Source organism: Prunus dulcis, chromosome 5, assembly GCF_902201215.1.
Source record: "Prunus dulcis chromosome 5, ALMONDv2, whole genome shotgun sequence".
Lineage (NCBI taxonomy): Eukaryota > Viridiplantae > Streptophyta > Magnoliopsida > Rosales > Rosaceae > Prunus > Prunus dulcis.
The window spans coordinates 1,780,518-1,802,140 of record NC_047654.1 but is presented as its reverse complement, the minus strand read 5'-3'; the positions used below and the strand labels follow the sequence as shown (position 1 = coordinate 1,802,140).

General features: G+C 34.8%; 3 protein-coding genes across 6 annotated transcripts; 2 read left to right on the top strand and 1 right to left on the bottom strand.

The window, feature by feature from the left end:
* The first annotated feature begins 10,707 nt into the window (after positions 1–10,707).
* On the top strand, positions 10,708–13,177 carry LOC117627656 (60S ribosomal protein L13-1). Of its 2 annotated transcripts, none has more exons than XM_034359830.1 (5): positions 10,708–10,807; positions 11,662–11,777; positions 11,937–12,070; positions 12,461–12,619; positions 12,731–13,177. In XM_034359830.1, exons 2-5 carry the CDS (start codon positions 11,669–11,671, stop codon positions 12,950–12,952), a joined length of 624 nt encoding a protein of 207 aa, XP_034215721.1. In that variant the 5' UTR covers positions 10,708–10,807; positions 11,662–11,668; the 3' UTR covers positions 12,953–13,177. The 2 variants fall into 2 exon arrangements, with proteins under 2 accessions (XP_034215721.1, XP_034215722.1); XM_034359831.1 differs by having other exon boundaries at positions 10,749–10,807; positions 11,637–11,777; positions 12,731–13,130.
* A 1,526-nt stretch (positions 13,178–14,703) lies between these two features.
* On the top strand, positions 14,704–16,524 carry LOC117627672 (acyl-CoA-binding protein). The gene is made up of 4 exons (XM_034359860.1): positions 14,704–14,880; positions 15,884–16,001; positions 16,139–16,201; positions 16,295–16,524. The coding sequence occupies exons 1-4, from the start codon at positions 14,869–14,871 to the stop codon at positions 16,372–16,374; spliced, it is 273 nt and encodes a 90-aa protein (XP_034215751.1). The 5' UTR covers positions 14,704–14,868; the 3' UTR covers positions 16,375–16,524.
* A 483-nt stretch (positions 16,525–17,007) lies between these two features.
* On the bottom strand, positions 17,008–20,803 carry LOC117627671. Of its 3 annotated transcripts, none has more exons than XM_034359857.1 (4): positions 19,941–20,803; positions 18,923–18,978; positions 18,637–18,829; positions 17,008–17,597 (listed from the first exon to the last, which is right to left on the bottom strand). In XM_034359857.1, the coding sequence occupies exons 1-4, from the start codon at positions 20,535–20,537 to the stop codon at positions 17,244–17,246; spliced, it is 1,200 nt and encodes a 399-aa protein (XP_034215748.1). In that variant the 5' UTR covers positions 20,538–20,803; the 3' UTR covers positions 17,008–17,243. The 3 variants fall into 3 exon arrangements, with proteins under 3 accessions (XP_034215748.1, XP_034215750.1, XP_034215749.1); XM_034359859.1 differs by having other exon boundaries at positions 17,008–17,594; XM_034359858.1 differs by having other exon boundaries at positions 18,637–18,826.
* Positions 20,804–21,623: the final 820 nt, after the last annotated feature.

Sequence of the window (21,623 nt, the reverse complement as noted above, 5' to 3'; positions counted from 1 at the left end):
ATACACAAGGAGTCATTATGACCATTGTGTATACTTTCGCAAACTACAAGATGGAACCTTCATTTATCTGCTTTTATATGTTGATGATATGCTTATAGCATGTAAAAGCAAAGTGGAGATTGAAAGGTTGAAGACTCAACTGAGTAATGAATTTGAGATGAAGGACTTAGGAGAAGCTCGGAAGATACTAGGTATGGAAATTGAAAGAGATAGAGCGAAGGGCAAGATTAGTCTGTGTCAAAAGCAGTATTTGAAGAAGGTACTACAACGTTTCGGGATGAATGAAAATTCAAAACCGGTTAGTACACCTCTTGCCCCTCATTTCAAACTTAGTGCTTCTATGTCTCCTAAAACTGGTGAAGAGAGTCATTACATGGCTCAAATTTCATATGCAAGTGTTGTTGTTAGTTTGATGTATGCTATGGTGTGTACTAGGCCTAATATTTCACACGTTGTTAGTATTGTCAGTAGATATATGCATAATCTAGGAAAAGGGCATTGGCAAACTGTGAAATGAATTCTACAGTATATTATAGGTACTGTGGATATTGGTTTATTATTTCAACAGGATAAAGTTATTGGTCAATGCGACAGTTAGAGTGCTATTTATTTAGCAAAGAATCAAGTCCATCATGCACATATGAAACACATTGACGTAAGGTTCCATTTTGTTCGTGAGATTACTGATGAGAGAGATATTCTTCTTTAGAAAATTGGGACGGCCAACAATCTTGCAGATATGCTAACAAAGCCAGTTTTGTTTCTCAAGTTTAAGCACTGCTTAGACTTGATTGGCATTTGTAAAATTTGTTGATTACCCGATGAGGGTTTGGGAGACGACTAATGGGAGTTCTACTTCGAGGGTTTGAGCCAAGGTGGAGATTGTTGATTATTGGCTCAAACAAGTCAAAAGTGAAAAACAATTTTGGCTGATCGACTTTTCAAATGGGAATGCATTAATTATGGGTAGCTTTAGGCTTTGCCTATATTTTGAGTTGTTGGCTTCATTAATTGGCAGAGATGGGATAGCTGCATGTGGGAGACAAAAGGCATTCATTCATGGCTGACCTTTTGACTTGATTGGAGGCCTTTGACTGTTGGGTTCTTTGAAGAGCCACTATTTTTGGCTTTAAAAGGAGAAGAAGCCCAACATTCGATAGGAGAGCAGAGAGAAGTTGGCAGCAGAGAAAGTGAGAGAGGAAAAATAATAGTTGGGTAGCAAAACAATTTGTGGCTGTCGTTGGTTATTTTTCGCTTTCTCTAAATTGTACTCAATTTGTGATCCCTTTATATTCTTGAGTGTGTGAGCTTGGGTATATTTGGGGTTTGGGTTTTTGAGTGTTAAACACTATTGTATCCTCTCATTTGATTATAGTGGATTACTCCGTCTTCTTCAAACATGATGTAGGCATTGCCAAACCAGTATAAATCTTGGTGTTCTTGTTGGTGTTGTTTTGTTCTTTTTTATATCTCTCTTGCTAGTTGTTGTTTTATTTTCACTCACAGTTGGTTAGCGCTTCCGCACAACAGCATTGTCATGTTTACTAATCCATAATTGGAATCAAATTAAGGAGTTGAATCACGATTACAAATGACTCATGTGTTTACTTCACATTGAGGAATGAAAATGCAAGTGCAGTCCACAAACAATCAGTAATTCAACTCCTGATTTTGGAGGAATTAGATTCCAAGGTGGGATGTCGTATTTTAATTCCTAAAGAACTAAACCATTATGAATCCATTTTTTTGACCATTATATCCTCACACAATTTTAAAAATTCCAATTTTGTCAGCTACTTTAACCCAACAACAAGGATATTTTAGTAATCTAACTGGTTTGAATTCTGATTCATGATGATTTAGTAAACAACTTATAAGGAATCAATATCACTCTTACTCGATTTCATATGTTTTAGCAAACAATTTCAATGGAAATTTGGATTCTAACTCTCCTCAATCAAACTCCTCCTCAATTCAATTCCTTCTCACCTTATTATAAATTAGTAAACATGTCATAAGTTGAAAGAGTAAAATTTGAAATATAAACAATAAAAAGATAGAAATCACATTAAAATAAGGGGTGAACCCTTAAAATTGTTGATTTCTCTAGAGATACAAGAATAGTCGTATATTTTATTCTTCTCCCCAAAAAGAGGATTAAATAGTACACAGCCAAGTACAAGTATGGAAAGAAAATAAAGGCTAAAAGTCAACTCCTATGAGGAAGCCTCTAACTATGCTAATCCACTATTATGTAAAATTAAGTATGTACAAGTCAACACTCCTCCTCAAGCTGGAGAATAGATATTTTGAATTCCCAGCTTGGTTAAAGAAGACTCAAACACCTTGCTAGAAACTCTTTAATAAGAATATCAGCAAGTTGATCATCAGTTTTCACGTAAGGAGTGCAAATTAATCCTCGTGATGATTTCTCCTTAATGAAGTGTATGTCAATCTCAATTGGTTCTATCATGTTGTACAGGGTTGTGAGCAATACTAATGGCTGCCTTATTGTCACAAAATAATCTCATAGGACCCTAAATAGGAATCCTCAAATCTTGAAATTACCCGTAATTTATTGAGTAAATAGCCTATTTTTCTACAAACACCGTATCTTACCGGTAAGTTATAAAATGCCTATATATCTGAGAACGCAACATCTTACGCGTAATTTATTGAGTGGAAAGACTATTTTTTCTGAAAACACCATATCTTACCGGTAAGTTATTGTGTAAAATGTCTATATATCTGAGAATGCATCTTACCTTTAATTTGTTGAGTGAATTTCCTATTTTTCTAAAAATACCATATCTTACCGGTAAGTTATAGCGTAAAATGCCAACATATATGAAAACGCAACATCTTACCAATAATTTATTGGGTAAATAGCCTTTTTTTTTTAAACACCATATCTTACTGGTAAGTTATTGTGTAAAATGCATACATTTATGAGAATACAACATCTTACCCGTAATTTATTGAATAAATAGCATATTTTTCTAAAAACACTATAAAGCGTATAATACCTATATATTTGAGAACGCAACATCTTACCCTTAATATTTTGAGTGAGTTGCCTATTTTTCTAAAAACACCATAACTTACCAGTAAATTATAGTGCAAAGTGTCTATATATTTGTGAACGCAACATCTTACCCTTAATTTAATGACTAAATAGCCTATTTTTCTAAAAATACCATTTCGTACTGGTAAGTTATAATGTAAAACGCCTATATATCTGAGAACGCAACATCTTACCCGTAATTTATTGAGTAAATAGTTTCTTTTTCTAAAAACACCATATCGTACCGCTAAGTTGTAGTGTAAAACGTCTATATATCTGACAACGCAACATCTTACCCGTAATATATTGAGTAAATAGACTATTTTTCTAAAAAACACCATATCTTATCGGTAAGTTATTGTGTAAAACGCCTCAACGCAATATCTTACCCGTAACTTATTGAGTAAATAGACTATTTTTCTAAAAAACACCATATCTTACCGGTAAGGTATTGTGTAAAATGCCTATATACCTGAGAATGCAACATCTTACCTTAATTTGTTGAGTGAATTTCCTATTGCCTATAAGTTGTAGTGTAAAATACCAACATATCTAAAAACGCAACATCTTACTCGTAATTTATTGAGTAAATAGCCTATTTTTTAAAAAACATTATATCTTATTGATAAGTTATTGTGTAAAATGCCTACATTTCTGAGAATGCAACATTTTACCTGTAATTTATTGAGTAAATAGCCTATTTTTCTAAAAATATCATATCTTACCGATAAGTTATAGTGTAGAATGCCTACATTTCTGAGAACGCAACATTTTACCCGTAATTGATTGAGTAAGTAGCCTATTTTTCTAAAAACACCATATCTTACCGGTAAGTTATAGTGTAAAATACCTACATTCCTATGAATGCAACATCTTACCCTTAATTTATTGAGTGAATTGTCTATTTTTCTAAAAATATCATATCTTACCGGTAAGTTATAGTGTAAAATACCTATATTTTTTTGAATGTAACATCTTACCGGTAAGTTATAATGTAAAATGCCTATATAACTGAGAACGCAACATCTTATCGGTAATTTATTAAGTAAATAGACTATTTTCTAAAAACACCATATCTTACCGGTAAGTTATTGTCTAAAATGCCTACATTTATGAGAATCCTACATCTTACCCTTAATTTTTTGAGCAAATAGCCTATTTTTACAAAAACATCATATCTTACCGATAAGTTGTTGTGTAAAATGCATATATATATATATATATATATCTATAAGAATGCAACATCTTACCCGTAATTTGTTGAGTGAATATATTATTTTTCTAAAAATATCATATCTTAGCGGTAAGTTATAGTGTAAAATGCCTACATTTCTGAGAATGCAACATCTTACCCTTAATTTATTGGGTAAGTAGCGTATTTTTTCTATAAATACCTTATCTTGCCAGTAAGTATCATATAAAATGCCAACATTTCTAAGAATGCAACATCTTGCCTGTAATTTATTGAGTAAATAGCCTATTTTGTCTAAAAACCTCATATCTTTCCGGTACGTTATAGTGTAAAATGCTTACATTTTTTAGAATGCAACATCTTACCCGAAATTTATTGAGTAAATAGCCTATTTTTCTAAAACCACTATATCTTACCGGTAAGTTATTGTGTAAAATACATACATTTCTAAGTATGCAACATCGTACTTGTAATTTATTGAGTAAATACCCTATTTCTTAAGAACACCAAATCTTACCGGTAAGTTATAGTATAAAATGCCTACATTTATGAGAATTCAACATATTACCCTTAATTTATTGAGTAAATACCCTATTTTTCTAAAAACACCATCTACCGTTAAGTTACAGTGTAAAATGACTACATATCTGAGAACACAACATTTTACCGGTAATTTATTGAGTAAATTGCCTATTTTTATAAAAACATAATATCTTACCGGTAAGTTATAGTGTAAAATGCATATATATCTGAGAATGCAACATCTTACCTATAATTTATTTTGTAAATTTCCTATTTTTTTAAAAACATCATATTTTACTGGTAAGTTATAGTATAAAATGCATACAATTCTGAGCACGCAACATCTTACCGGTAATTTATTGAGTGAATTGCCTATTTTTCTGAAAACACAATATCTTACCGATAAGTATGGTGTAAAATGCCTACATTTCTGAGAATGCAACATCTTACCCGTAATTTATTAAGGAAATAGCCTATTTTTCTAAAAACATCATATCTTACGGGTAAGTTATAGTGTCAAATGAATATATATCTGAGAACGCAACATCTTACCTTTAATTTATTGAGTTAATTGCCTATTTTTTCTGAAAACACCATATCTTATCAGTAAGTTATAGTGTAAAATGCCTATATATCTGAGAACGCAACATCTTACCGATAATTTATTGAGTCAATAGCTTATATTTCTGAAAACACCATATCTTGCCGGTAAGTTATTTCGTAAAATATAATGCAACATCTTACCTTTAATTTATTGGTTAAATAGCCTATTTTTCTGAAAACACTATATCTTACCGGTAAGTTATAGTGTAAAGTGCCTATATATCTTAGAATGCTATATTTTACCCTTAATTTATTGAGTGAATTGCCTATTTTTCTGAAAACGTCTTATCTTACCGGTAAGTTATAGTGTAAAACCGCTATATATCTGAGAACGCAACATCTTATCCGTAATTTATTGAGTAAATTACCTATTTTTCTAAAAACATCATATCTTACTAGTAAGTTATAGTGTTAAATGCATATATTTCTGAGAACGCAACATCTTAGTCGTAATTTATTGAGTGAATTGCCTATTTTTCTAAAAACACTATATCTTACCAGTAAGTTATAGTGTAAAATGATTTCATATCTGAGAACGCAACATCTTACCCTTAATTTGTTGAGTAAATAGCCTATTTTTCTAAAAACATCATATCTTACCAATAAGTTGTTGTGTAAAATGCATATATATATATATATATATAGAGAACGCAAAATCTTACCCGTAATTTATTGAGTGAATTGCCTATTTTTCTGATAACATCATATCTTACTGGTAAGTTATTGCGTAAAATGCTTATATATCTAAGAACCCAACATCTTACCAGTAATTTATTTTGTAAATTTCCTATTTTTCTAAAAACATCATATCTTACTGGTAAGTTATAGTGTAAAATGTCTATATATCTGAGAACGCAACATCTTATCGGTAATTGATTGAGTGAATTGCCTATTTTTCTAAAAACACCATATCTTACCAGTAAGTTATGGTGTAAAGTGCATGTATATCTGAGAACGCAATATTTTACCCGTAATTTATTGAGTGAATTGCCTATTTTTTTGAAAACAACATATCTTACCCGTAAGTTATAGTGCAAAGTGTCTATATATATGAGAACGCAATATCGATCAGGATTGTGTTCTCCATCACACAAAACATTGCACCCTAAAAAGTTTTTCAAACTCGCATCAAGGGCTATGGAGTCACTTCCACTTTAGTTAGGGCTATTCCTTTGAAACCAAGAGCCACCCAAATGATGTAGTGGAACCTAAAGCTAGGCTAGCTGAGCTAGTTATTCACTCCAGGGGGAAAGCCCCCTTCTGATGGTTGAGCTGGTAAAGCCCTTATGCTTGAAAAAAGTGAACCGGGTGTCGCATAGTGGCTGCCAAGAGAGCTTTAAACCTCTATCTTATACCTGGCAGGAGATGTAAATACTTACTTTCAGGTTATTGGCCTTTGGAAGGAGCAAAAATCATAGGATGCTAGCTAGATTAATTGGTAGATTAGAGCTCTTCTGTCTAGCCTCTTCATCTTGATCATTTAAATTCGGAGAACTTGTTTCACAGTGTAGGGGCTTCTCGCATGCGGGGATCAAAAGTTAAACCTTTGAGAGTTTCAGCTTTCAAGGGAAGTACCCAGAATGATAAATCTGGGATATTTGCCCTTCTCTAAATGTTTAGACTTGTAGAATAGAAATTTAAAAGAACACTTAACACAACAAAATCTTCTACTTATCTCCTATTGTTCCGATTTTATACCAAGTCTATTCCTTTCATATGGTTACAGATCGTATTATTCAAAATGAACTAAATTGTTTCCTCCCTAAGGCAGCCTCAAAGGCATTGGATTGGATGACTTTGAGACCCGATCCCTGTCTTGTTTATCAAGCTAGCTTTTCTTACCACTTGTACTCCCAAATTTATTTGTGAGAGCTCGGCTACTTTTTGGACCTTAATTCTCAATAAAAATGATGCACCCAAATTTTATTTTATTTTTTTGTATAATTGTAAATAAAATTATAATGAGAAAAATTAGGTATTAGACATAATTAACTTTACTAATTAGCATTTGAGACATTGGGTATTTTGGTTTGGGTTTTAATACTTAAGAAAAAATTGTTATTTTAGATTAGGCAAAAGAGAAGGCCCAAATTTGTTGGGCCAGTCTAAATTATAGAGATAAAATACAATTTTACCTTTTTTTCAAGAGCCTTTGCCAAAATCAAATATATCTCAAGAGTACATGGGACTCCGCTCTCTCTCTCTCTCTCTCTCTCTCTCTCTCTCTCTCTCTCTCTCTCTCTCTCTCGTCCAAAGGTCGCGACAAAGTGGCTGTGACTTCGTACGACGCATCATTGGCAGTGGCAAGATCCAGGGAGGAGGGCTAAGACCGAAGAAGATCCAGCGGAGGAGGACTAAGATCGGTGAAATTTTATACAGGTTATGCTTTGTAGTTTTGCAATACCGTTTGGAAATGGTTGATGCCATCATTGTCTATTTTAGAATAATTTTTGCAAGTCTATGGGAATATTACAACTGTTTATCGACTTAAATGTGCTTTGAACTTAGTTTTAGTACTTTGATCATGGCTTTGCCTTTTGGTTTCTATGCAAATATGAGCAGATGTTTTGTCATAAAATGTACTGCAATTTCCGTTTGTTGCAATTCTTGATAAGAAACTGTAGTGCAGTTTCCTGTTCCATATTTCAATTTTAGAATAATTTTTCCAAGTCTATGGGAATGTTACAACTGCTCATCCACTTATATGTGTTTTGAACTTAGTTTTAATACTTTGATCATGGCTTTGCCTTTTGGTTTCTTTTCACTTTTGAGCATATTTTTTTTTCATAAACTGCATTGAAGTTTCTGTTTGTTGCATTTTTTTATCAGAAGCTGCAATGCAGTTTCCTGTTCCATATTTCAATTTTAGAATAATTTTTCCAAGTCTATAGGAATGCTAGAACTGCTCATCGACTTAAATGTGTTTTGAACTTAATTTTAGTACTTTGATCATGGCTTTGCCTTTTGGTTTCTTTGCAAATTTGAGCAAATGTTTTCATAAACTGCGTTGCAGTTTCAGTTTGTTGCAGTTTCCGTTTGTTATAGTTTTTGATCATAAACTGCAGTGCAATGCAATTTCCTGTTCCATTTTCGTTTGTTGCATCTTGTTATAAGATTATATGACAGTGGAGATATATAACAAATCTTTTCTCAGATTAGGTTGACCACATCATTGTTGTAATCAACAACCACATCTTCCTCTTCTTCTTCTCCAGCTTCTTTTTTTGCTTTCCCTTTCTTTGTTTTCTTCTTTTGTTTTGTGTTGGCCTTTTCTTTCTTTGGTTTGTTTGCCACGACAATTTTCTTGTGTAATTCTTCTTCTACGAGACCTTTTGATGGTTTTGTTTTTGTGTTTTGTTTGTAATTTTTGTTTTTGTTTTTGTTTGTAGTTTTGGTTTTTGTTTTGGTTTTACTTTTTTGTTTTTATTTTTTTAATACAGTTTTTGCATGAATCTGTGTTGAAATAATTTTATTATTTATTATTTTTTTAATCGATGATTGTTTATATAAATATTGTGTAATTGAATAGATATCACAAAAACAAGTTTGGTGTAGTGGTTTGTGAGTGAGGCTTCCTCTTTTGAGGGTCAAGGTTCGAGTCCCTTTAATGACACAAATTCTTCTATTTTTTTAGGGTGGGCAATGGAGTTAGTGCCCAATTGGTTGGAGATGGGCGGCGGCAGGTGGCGGTGGTTGGCCGGTGATGGGCGGTGGCGGTAGGTGGCAGCGGCTGGTCAGCGGTGGTGGTAGCTGGTAGGAAGGGGGTTGACCGGCAGCAATGGCTGGCCAGTGGCAATTGGCCAGAACGAGGTTGGCCGGTGGCAGGTGGTGGTGGTTGACCGGCGACGGCGGCAGCTAGCCAGAAGAAGGTTGGCCGGCAATGACGGCTGTATCTGGCTGACGATGGTGGTAACTGACCGAAAGGGAGATTGCCGGAGGTGGACATGTGGCACAGTGTGCTTGCTTTTAAAGGAGTTGTAAAATTAGTACTACTTTTTGGTTTTTGGCCTTATTCTAATTAGGTGAAATTGTATTCCTATCTTCCAAACTAGTAAATTATAGACATCCACTCGAGCTCCCATAAGAGCATTGCCACCCATTTGCTATGGCAAAAGGTATGGGAAGGCAAGGGTAGGTACTATTTATGTGAATAGCACCTGCCATAGCAATTTTTTTTATGCATTCCGACCCATTGCCATAGCAACCCAAAGGCAACCACTATTTACATGAGATATGAGGAGAGGAATTTGTATCAATTTTGGCGTGGGAAGTGAAGAACATTGCTAGAATTTATAGAAAAAATATTTCTAAATATTTTAGTATTTTTTTTCCAAGTGCCCCTGACTTGCTCAATCGTCCCAATTTCAAAATTGTGAGTTTCAAACTGAAAAGTTACCCAATAACTCTAACATCTTGACAATCATACACCTAAAGTTCCATGAATTCTAAACACGTTAAGACTTATAAAACAAGTTGTTTGATGTGTAAATAATATGTCTAACCACCTTAAGCAATCACCCTTATTTAGAAAACTAGTTTTCATTTTTTAAAAGACAAAAAACGAAAAGTGTTATCAAACATGTTTTCAGTTTTCAAAGAAAGTCAAAGCAAAAACTGAAAACAAAATGGTTATCAAACGGACTCATAACTAGCAGATTTGTCTCTCCAAAGTTGTTGTATTCAACAATTTATCTATTTTGCTTATGTCAAGTGTTTTTCTAAGAAGCACTTGAAATTCTTATGAAAATTTTAAATATTTTTATAATAAAAGTGTTTTTGTGAGAAGCATTTATAAGCATAAGTGCTTTCTAAAGAATCCTAAGTGTTCATTTGGCATTACTTATTTGGGGTGATAAGTGATTTTAAAAAAAATTTGGGAAGCTCAGCCCGTTTGATAAACTATGAGAAAATCATTTATTATTAAAAATTGCTGTAAGAGAATGCTATAAGGAAAAGCAGCTAAAGAAGTGCTTTCATTTTCTAATTATACAGAAATCAATTTTGAAGAGGGGTTGGGTTTAATGATTATGTGACAATTATTTTCTAATTATGTAGGAATCAGTACGAACAACACTTAAAACAAAAAGTTTACCAAACGCCAAACTGCTTTCTCTTACATCTGATTTCTCTCACAGCAAATCTGAAGTGATTATTTTCATAGCACAGCAATGCCAAACTGGCCTAAATAAGTAAAATTACATTTGAAGGACTTGATTGGTACTTAAATAAAATTACAAGATTAAATTGTCACAATTTAAATGACAGTTATTAAAGTGGAAAATGAATGACAAAAAAAAAATGTAATTTGAAAAAAACAAAACAAAACAAAACCCAATCAGAGCCGTCCAAATGAGAGGGCAGGTGTTTTAAAAGCCGAAGGAAACCCTAGTTCAGCAGTCAGCCTGCAGGTGCTCTGTTCATAGCCGGTAACGTTCCCTACTTCCATTCTCTCTCTCTCTTTGATTCCGCAGTTTACTATACTGATCTATGCAGTTGTATCATTGTCCGTTGCGTTTATGAGCAAATGTTATTCAAATTGATTTCTAATGGGTATATCCAAGTGGGTATAGAAGATTTATATCCATTTGATGTCGGTATGATGTAATCTGGTTTACCACGTCAATTAGTTGTGTGGAGCCATTGTCAAATTCCCCTCTGCTTGTTAGTGCAATTGAAGTTTAAGTTTTTCATTGGTGTGGTTGATGCCTGGTGAAAAACTTATGCTTTTGTATTATATTGATCACTGTTTGAGGATAATAGTTTTTCGAACTTGGATTCTCAAACACTTCTAGTGTTGCAATTTGGGTTCTCTAACTTCTGTTGTATGCCGGTTCTAAAAACAATAACAAATTTTTAAATGTGGCAACTTTTTTTGTTTTTTTGTTTTTGGCAAGTTAGAAAATGTGCAAGCTGAGTTTCTTTGTTGTGAACTCTCAAGCATTTTTATTGATAAAATGCCAAGCTAATAAACAAAAATTGCAGAACCCATTTCCCTTTTAACTCAATTGAAAAACAGTATGGCTATTTGTAATTTATTTCCCTTTGTCTCTGACCATGTCCACTAGCTTTTGAATGGGTATGTGTTAATTGCAATTGCTTTCTTAGTTTCATGTTCATACAACGGCTTGTATTTTATGTTGTTTTTGCCTGCTTTAAAACTGTTTCTCTTAATCTTTGTGCTGTTTCGTACCCTTCTTTGTTACATGTTTGGGATGATATGTAAAAGAACTGAATGTGCATTGCTTTATTTTGAAGTCCCTTGTTCAAACCCCTATTGCAGGTAAGTCATGGTGAAGCACAACAATGTCATTCCTAGCTCGCACTTCAGAAAGCATTGGCAGAATTATGTGAAAACGTGGTTTAATCAGCCAGCGCGTAAAACACGGAGAAGAAAGGGTAAGAAATTAGATATTCAATTGATTATTACCTTACCTCTAATGAAAAAATATTTGATTACCCAATCTTTGTTAATTTTGTTTATTCCTTTCATTGTTTGGGTTAATCAGATATTCTTATTACTTTTTTCTTCTCTATGTTGGTTGATACCATCTCCAGCCCGTCAAGAGAAAGCTGTGAAGATTTTTCCTCGCCCTACATCTGGACCACTGCGACCTATTGTTCATGGCCAAACGTTAAAATACAATATGAAAGTAAGATCTGGCAGAGGATTTACTCTTGAAGAACTGAAGGTGAGACTATTGTTTTTGATATAATTGTTGCTTATCTCAAAAAGGGAAGGGAAATTTCTAGTGCTTGTCATGTTAATGTTTTGTCTTAGTAGGGTACATGGTTCTGCATATACTAAAGTTTAGTTATAACAATGTTTGTTTCGGTTAGTAATGGATCCTCGAATGAGGTCTAGGGAATCCATATAAGAAACTATTATCAACGTTCGGAAACTTGTGGTTTCAACAGTTTTTTATACCCCTTTTGCCTTTAATTTGAATTTTTCTGATAGGATGAATGGAGTTTCCTACAGTTTTTCTGCACATTCTGAATATTACCCATATTCAGGAAAATGTTGGAATTATGGATTGCTCGCTTATCCTTTGCTTTGATGTATTTGTAATCTATTACAGGCTGCTGGTATCCCGAAGAAGCTTGCTCCAACCATTGGCATAGCTGTTGATCATCGCCGCAAAAATCGATCTCTAGAAGGTCTTCAAGCAAATGTTCAGAGGTTGAAAACATACAAGGCCAAGTTAGTTGTCTTCCCAAGACGTGCACGGAAGTTGAAGGTAATAATATTCTTTTAATATATTCAACATGTATATAGAGTGTGATATTCTTGTTGTTGCTATCTGTATGCAAGTTGCAACCTTTAATTGCATAAACTTCTTGTGTCTTAGGCTGGCGATTCAAGTCCTGAGGAGCTTGCCAATGCTACCCAAATTCAAGGCCCTTACATGCCCATTGTAAGGGAGAAGCCAACTGTTGAGCTTGTGAAGGTTACAAATGATATGAAGGCATTTAAGGCTTATGACAAGCTACGCGTTGAGCGTATGAATGAACGTCATGTTGGTGCGAGACTGAAGAAAGCTGCCGAGGCAGAGAAGGAAGAAAAGAAATAGGTGGAGTACTGAGTTTATTAGTCTGCCATCGGCAGGTGTTAAATTTTGGTTGGAATGTTGAGAAATTTCATCTGTCCATCATGCATTTGAGTATTTGGATTTTAACAATTATCTTAAGAGTGCTGCTGTTACTTTTGGTCCTTGATTGAGTTAGTCTCTTGGGAGTCCGAGTTCATTTCCTTTCGTTATGGTTTTATTGAAGAGAAAACCTCTACTCTTCAAATCGTTCGAGTTCTCCATTCAGTGTCATAAACAAATAAATATATGATTTGGGCCAAAAACTTCAAAAACAATTTTCAGATATGCATACAATCCAAATTTAATCTTGGTTTCAAAACTAGTTTTTGAATCATGAACGGAAGCAAAAGCTAAACATGATGAGAAGTGATCGTACTGTTTAAGCTAAAGCACTTATGTTTTGTACAACCACCACCGGATTTGCAATGCTTCTGTTTCTTGTGGTGTTCGATTTGTTTCTGTTGAAAATTTGGCTGGCAATTTCTAGGTTTTGGAGGAAGCCAATCTAGAGTTCAACAATCTGCATAACAAGCCAACCTGGGACGGTTAAAAGGGGCTAATCCAAGTGGGTTTGATTCACAATTCTGGTTTAAAAAGTTATGCAGGCTACATCCAAACCAACAATTGGTCCTGAGATGTATGTCTAACCTATATTTTTTTCAATGGTACAAGTGATAGTCTAAATTTAATCTAATTTACCGAGAGGAAGACTAAAACTTGGATGAAAGGAGGCGTGTTCACTGCTCTTAACCAAATGGTCTAACCCACGTCAACCATGTCTGACCCAAGTGTAAAATAGACAAATTAGACAATTTATAGTTTCAATTTTGAGATGTGGGAAAGTTCGAGAGAATTGCAATAATGGAGTTCACAATGGTAGCAGAGAGAGAAGTGGATTTCCGGTGTTGGGGGTGTGGAAAGATAATAGCTTGTTTTTGGTCGAAAGGAAAGATAATAGCTTTGCATATACTAGAATTGAATAATGATAATAAAATTTGTCGTACAAGCGATGTGATATAATGCATGCAATATATTTTTTATTTATAATAAATATATTCAGATATTTCTTTTAGGTAGATAGATCATAGAAGGGCATCAAAAGGTGGTTAGTTGTTACACCTAAAAACGTTAAGACCCATAAAAGCCTACCTGCATATGGGACCTCTCTGTTTTATTCTCACCTCTCACTCACACCACCATCTTGAATTAATATCACACGGAATATGCTTTCGTAAGGGGAAGAATAATATATATAAATATTAAAAAAATATTATAACTAGTAACACTACAATCTAATTCCAAATTTTTTTAAGAAATTTTTTTTATAATGTGAGTTCAGATATCAAGAGCTTCTACATTGAGGATTTTAAGTTAACGGCTTTTAATCTCAAGTATTCATTATACGTGTTAGTGAGTTTAATATGCATCGTACATGAGATCAAATAATTAAAATTAGAACCTTACCATGAAATCCTCAACCGAGCATTTCCCTCAAATATCATGTACAATTGTTGTGAAAAAAAGAAAAAAATTTATTTGTTGGGAAAGACATTTTATTAAAATAATGTCATAAGATATGTATAATGAATAACCAGAATCTATACCCAAAAAAACGTGACAATCAAGAACAAGAAAAGCACCACATTCTAATTTTTTTTATTTATTTATTTAAAACTTGAGAGAACCAAAAAGCCCAACCAAAAAAAATAAAAACAAAAAAAAACAAAGAAAACAAATCACGCCAAACGTTGCGTGGCTTTTATTAATAATAGACGACGGGACATTAGAATCAGAGACTGCTTATATATCATCACCTCGATTCCACCACCACACACGCATACGGCACTGCGACTCCGTACGTTGAACCAACAGCAGATTCAATCTCGCAGATCGAGCAAATGGGTTTGAAGGTATTCTCTTAATTCTATTCCGCTTCCATTGTTTTCAATTTTAATCTGTACTTACTGAGAAAATCAGCGTTTCTGTAGGTTCTGTTTTGGTTAATTTTTCTTCTACTGTAGTGAAATTAGTTCAGATCTGTATCTAATATGTTGGGTTTTGAATCTGTTACTCTTTTTGTTTAATTGGTGAAGAATCAGCAAGAATTATAGTTAATTGTAGTGGGTTCTCTTCGTTTTCTCTGTTTTGGACTGTTGATCTTCATTTTGGTTGAAGTTCTTGATCTACATATCATGGATCAGAGCTTCAGTTCAGATCCAGATGGTATTATCAAAATGCAAATCCTATGGTGAGGTTTTTCACTTCTTTTCATTACATTCTGGTTGCATGTTTTCTTTAACTGAACATAGGGAGAAGAAATGTCGAAGATTTCCACTACCTACCTATCAACTTCCCAATAATTATTTTAAGAAAATGTCATCTAATAAACTTTTCTGCTTATGATATTATGATATTAATTAGGTGAATAAACTTCCCCATAAACTTTGGACTTTGGAACTGCATGTGTATCATCAGTCACTCCTAAACTTTATCGTGTAAAGAAGCTTTGTATGCTCCCAAAATTATGCATAGCATATGTTAATTTTGGAGTTGTGAGTTAGCGTTCTACACCTTAGCAAGAGTATGGCTTTATGATTCGTGATTTAGCTTGTTATTTAGTACCTGTGAAAAGTTGCAAATTTGAACATAGGTCCGAGGCATACCTGGTTAGTAGCTGACAGAATCTTCACTTGCAATGAAGTAAATTTTATTTTTATTTGCCGAATTATTTCGTTGCTCCATTGCTTTTATGAATTACAGATGGTTAGCCTAAGGGGAAATTCAAATGTTTTTGTAGTTCTTGGCATCAATGCTTTTATAGTTTCCTTATAACTTAGGTCTTTATGTTTTTATTTGGAATGATGATGATTAGTTATGTTCTGAATCACATTTGACTGGGATGGGGTCTTGCAGGAGGAGTTTGATGAGCATGCTGAAAAAGCCAAGACTCTTCCAGAGTCAACAACCAATGAGAACAAGCTCATCCTCTATGGGCTGTACAAGCAAGCCACTGTTGGTGCAGTGAACACCAGTAATTATAATGCTCCCTAAATTTATCATTAGTCCACTTTTTTTTCATTCTCTCATTGCTTTACAAACTAGAGATAGTTAACTGTCCGGTCCTCTAAATTTTCGCTTCATGTTTGTTCCTTTGTGGCTGACTTGCAGGCCGCCCGGGAATATTCAATATGAGGGACAGAGCAAAGTGGGATGCATGGAAGGCTGTTGAAGGTAATACTTCTGAGCAAATTGATTTTTACCGTTTCATGTCAATCTTCTTTTACTCTAGCATAATTCTGAATTTTTTTTTAACCTTCGTGGCAGGGAAATCCAAGGAGGAAGCCATGGGAGACTATGTTACAAAGGTGAAGCAGTTGCTGGAAGAGGCTGGAGCTTCTACTTGATGTTTTCCTGTGGTGTGCCGGATTCAAAATAAACTTTGTATTTTTTCGCATTGGTACCCTGTTATATCTAAATTTGTGTGTGATTCATCTATGATTTGCTTTAAGTAGATATGATCTTAGTAAATGGTTCCCTAGATTAATTTGCAGAAATACTACCTTACAAATTGCCACCTATAAATGTAGGGGTAGACAACACTTGAACTCTGATCATGGAGAAAGACTTCTTTGAAACGGGGATAGCACTAGTTGCAACTAAGTGTTTCTCCTGATTCTTGGGGTAGAGGACATTCGAACTCTAATATAGGGTGTAGGGGTGAACTTCCCACCACTAAAGCTCCAAGTATCCGCAACGTACGTGACTTGTTTTTAAGGACTCTTGACATATCATAACAAATGAGAGCCCAAACCCTCAAAAAGTCCCCACATGCTATTCCATTACCCACTCTGAAAACTGGCAAATGAACAAAATGCATCTCTAACGTAATATATAAATTTTTTAGTGCTTTAAGTGAAGTCAACGAACTTAAGATAAATTCTCATATGTGAAACCAAAATATTTGTAGAGACCTCAAATCTTAACATGGACAAAGTTGTAAGAGCCCTACGATAATTTTAAGAAACATACAATATGACTTGCGTTTTGATATGTGTGTCTTTATGAGACTAGTCCTCGACATATTTAAGATTAATCAACAGATTTTCAAGCCAAAAAAAGAATGGAACGAAAAGGAAAATAGACAACATATACAGATGCTACCATAAACAAAGTGGAATGAGGACATCGAACCGCCACCCTTATGGCTTGGATCAGGATACTTACAAAAAGAGTAGACAATTTGGTGGACAGATTTGAATTCAAGTATAGAGATTTATTGAACAAAAGGATACCTAGAAATATAGTATTCCCTTACGCGAGAAGCACCGTCTCTGGCCAAAATACCTTCAAGATCTCCAATAATTCTGGCCAACCATATCTCCAAATTTCTCTGGATGTCTTTGAAGTTGTTTCTAATGGAATCCAAAGACCGTCGAGTGATAAGTTTGGCCTGGTTCCCCACCTCACCCCCATAATAACTCTTCCCAATCTCTGTTTGTACTGCCATCAGCTTCTGTGCAGTTTCTGATGCACGTTGCTGAAGTCTAAATGATTCAAGTAAAAATTCTGTTTGTCTTTGCGTACGAAATTCTGGACTGAGTGTGGGTTCAGAGGGATCACTATCCTGCTGTTAAAACAAGACAATTTTGTGAACACAACAAAAAATTAAATCTGTCAACTACCTCTGGAGACAATTGCTAAAAGTTCCAAAAGTAAAAACAGATGCAAGTAACAAAAAAGACAGTTCAGGTATAATTCATGACCAAGAACTGGAACTTGATATGATAAGGGGCAATGAACTACCACAGAAATATTTATATTTCAATTTTTATGAATTGCTAATTTAATTAATTTCAAATAAGTCGTATCTTCTTATTGGTAAAAAAAAAGCTGAGGTTATAATCAAAAGTTAGATTAGGCATGGATAGACTAAATGAAATGTCATTTTTTTGCATATGTTTACAAAGCACTTTCCAAATTACCCCACATTTAGAATTACACAAAAAAGACTATTTTTCTCAAAGAAGTCTACATAGAAAAACTAGAATATCGTAAGAAGAGTTCTTTAATCAGTTGCACATTTGGGAATCAAAAACTCGTTAATTTCACAGGCATTTTGAAATAGTGGTTTATTAGATCTCAAATTTTAACAAAGGATTGTTCGGTGCTAGCAGCAATAACTAAGTACATGATGATTAATTAAGGGTAATGACTTCCCCACTCCAATTTTATCCACTTACACTCCTTTTTTAGTTATAAAATGGAGTGTAAGTGGATAAAATTGGAGTGGGGAAATCACCACTCTTAATTAAAATATGTGTATGCTTAACTAATTGGTGGGTTGAATAATAGTCAGAGCCACAGGACCTTGTCAACTTCCCAATATAACAGGCATTGACGGCAAATCTCTTGTAACCTTAATAACTTTTCACTATAGCACACATCAACAGGAATGCTTGCATATTCAGACATATTGTAAGGCAGAAGCTTCATAATAACAAAGCATTTTGCTTCACATATACACAGAACTCTCTTTTCTTTCTTCTCCTTTTGTGTTTACTTCTCTTTCTATTGTACCTTCTTTTGTTAATATTTGGGTTTTCTAAACGAAATAACAGACCAATAAGATGATAAAATAGCATAAAACAAGGGAGATCAAACATTACCATTCTTCTGCACAGATCATCTATCTTCCCTGCAAGAGCTTGATACCTCTTGGCCTGCTTTCTCATCAATGAAGGTACCTTGGAAAGATCACTGTTTCCAATATTTTCCAAATTTAGCAATTCTTGTTCAAGTAATTTTAGTTTAGAGGATACTCTGGTCGATTCACCATCTAGCTTCCAAGGGGACTCCCTTCTAGGCGAGAAAGACATGTTGATCTCTCATTAGCTACAGAGTTTTAATTAAATGCCTCAGAAATTATCAGTATATAGAATGTTAAATATACACCTTGGTACAAAATGCTTCATATGATACAATGGTTCAAGGGACTCATACTGTACATCCTGCAAAAGGATGAAAACGGATCAAACACATTAAATATCTTACCAGTTTAATCAATTAGGCAAATATTTAAATAAAAAAAGTTCAAAAAATGGCCTTAATAAAGAAATCCTATAGAAACAAAGTTAACTAATCTGCCTTTTTTAAAGAAAAATAAGTATGTAAATTTAAATAGTACAAGTGGTATTCACACCAGCAATGTGGTGAAAGAAGATCACATGGAATCTCTTTTTAATAGGTCCCAATTAGATCACATGGAATCACTTTTTAATAGGTCCCAATTAAGTTTGATGGCTCAGATGGTCCAACATGTCTAACCCATTTCTAAGGAACAAAAGAACAATAAATTGTTGCCACTTGCCACATAGAAAAAGGAATGCTGTCCGAAAGAAGTTAAAATTTTATCGAAAAAAAAAAAAAATTGAAGACACAATAAAGAAATAAATTTAAAGAAACACAAGGGAAAAGGAGAAGACATAAATTTCTTTTTTCATTTTTCTAAAAGCTACAATAGTTCATCAAATTATTGGCAGAGAATATGGGTGTTGAACTTATTACAGCCATAAGTCACCTATCTCCTACAGAGGCTAAAGACTATATGCCAAGTCACATAATTTTTGGATAACTATTCACTTTACATATGGAAACAACACATGCCTTCCAAAATGCAACTTGTTTGCTAGTGCTGAAGAAGACAATGGACCTGTGTCTTACCAAACGCTTTGACTCGTTTTTTAAATAATGTTAAGCTAAGATGCTAATAATGGCTTTCGCTTCACTCAATTGCTGTCTTTGTTCATGTAAACAGCAAATAAGTTTTGGTGATGATTGGTGAGCTAGACACATCAACATCACAATCAAACACACAATGACCAAAGCAAAATATAATGGAAATTTTTTTGAGTCTTAATTGAAACAAAATTTACAAACATTGAAAACCCAATAAGTGAAAATGGAGGCTAACCTGCCAGAGCTTGGAAGCATCGGCCACCAAGTGGGAGTCAAAGCCAAAGGCAATGGCATTGTCGTACACATTCACATCATCCTTGACTTGATGTTGTTGTTGTGGTTGGAGGAGGCCAAAGTGGTCGTCTTCTTCAGCCTCACCGCCTCTGCTGGCCATGAACCCAATCATGTCGTCCCTCTCCCCAACCTCTCTCTCCAAATCTTGAATCCTAGCGCTCGACTCGTCCTGGGTTTTCTCCAACTCCACAATCCTTCCATGGAGGTGAGCAATTTCTTGGTGGGCCGCGTCGATCTGGTTCAGCAGCCGCTTCTCCTCCGCCTGCCAAGCGTTGCGGTGGCTGGCGAAGATCTCCACAACCCTTGCGTTGGCTTTCGAGTCCTCTTTTCTTCTCGATCTCATCTGTCTCACTTGTTCTTCCGCTTGCCATAGCCTCGCAGAGAGCTCGCTCACTTGGGTCTGTAGCTCTTGGAACTTGGTTGGAGCTAAAGCCAAGAAAATGCCCAAGCTCAGACCAAGGTACGAGCTCATAAGCTTCTTCAAATCGTCTTGTTCATCTTCTTCTACTTCTTGTTGTTTGGGTCTGTTTTGAGGCATGACTGGTACGGAGAGAAAAGTACAGAGAGATGGGAAAGGGAACTTTGGGTTTTGCTTGGGAAGTGAGTCGCTTTTGGGTTTGTGTGAGTGTTTGTTTGTGACTCTGAGAGGAAGGTTTTTGGTGGCCTTGGTCTTCTGGGCAGAAAGAGGGAAGAGAGGGAAAAAGGAGAGCTTTTGGGTTTTGGAACTGTGTGAGTTTGGGAAGCGAGTCGCTTTTTGGTGTGTCACTGTTTGTGAATTGGGGAAAGGAACCTTTTTCGCTTTTGGGCAGTATACCCTGCGTTTCTGGGATTGGGTGTAGCCGTATAGGACATGAAATTTGTCTCTATTACGGGTCGGCATTCAAACCGAAAACGAAAACTGGAAAACCCAGCGGAATTGGGCCGGAAAAAATCGAAAAAAATTGGATTGACCAAATACTGGACAGGACTTTCAATTTCGGTTTTTGTCCTAAAAACATTGGATCGAATTGAACTAAACTGGTTTTGTATTTTTAAATTTTTTAATAAAATATTTAAGTCAAATGCTAAATTTATAAGCCCATAAATAATCTGTCCTCTATTCCAACTCCAAATCACATTTTTAGGCCCAACCACCTCAATGTGCATGCAGTTGGGCCATTTGTGAATTTTTAAGCCCAAAAAATAACATTTTTAGTTGGGTTTTATAAAAAAAAATTCAAAATAAAAAATAAAATTCCGGTCCAAAACTGAAATAATTGGAAACAAGACCAAACATCTAGCATGGCGTGCGTCAATGTTTGAAGAAATCAATGCCTTGCTGAGAAATCAGACTTGGTCTCTTGTTCCTCCATCTCCCACACATACTCCATTCGGTTGCAAATAGGTCTTCCGCATCAAGCATCACTCTGATGGCTGTATTGAACGCTACAAGGCCTACCTAGTGGCTAAGGGATTTCATCAACGCCCTAGCAATGACTACTTTGAGACCTTCAGCCCTGTTGTCAAACCAGCCACAATTTGCACTATTCTCAGTCTTTCTATTTCCCGCCGGTGCTCCTTAAGGCAACTCGATGTCAAGAATGCCTTTCTTCATGGGTTCCTTCAAGAAGATGTATATATGGTC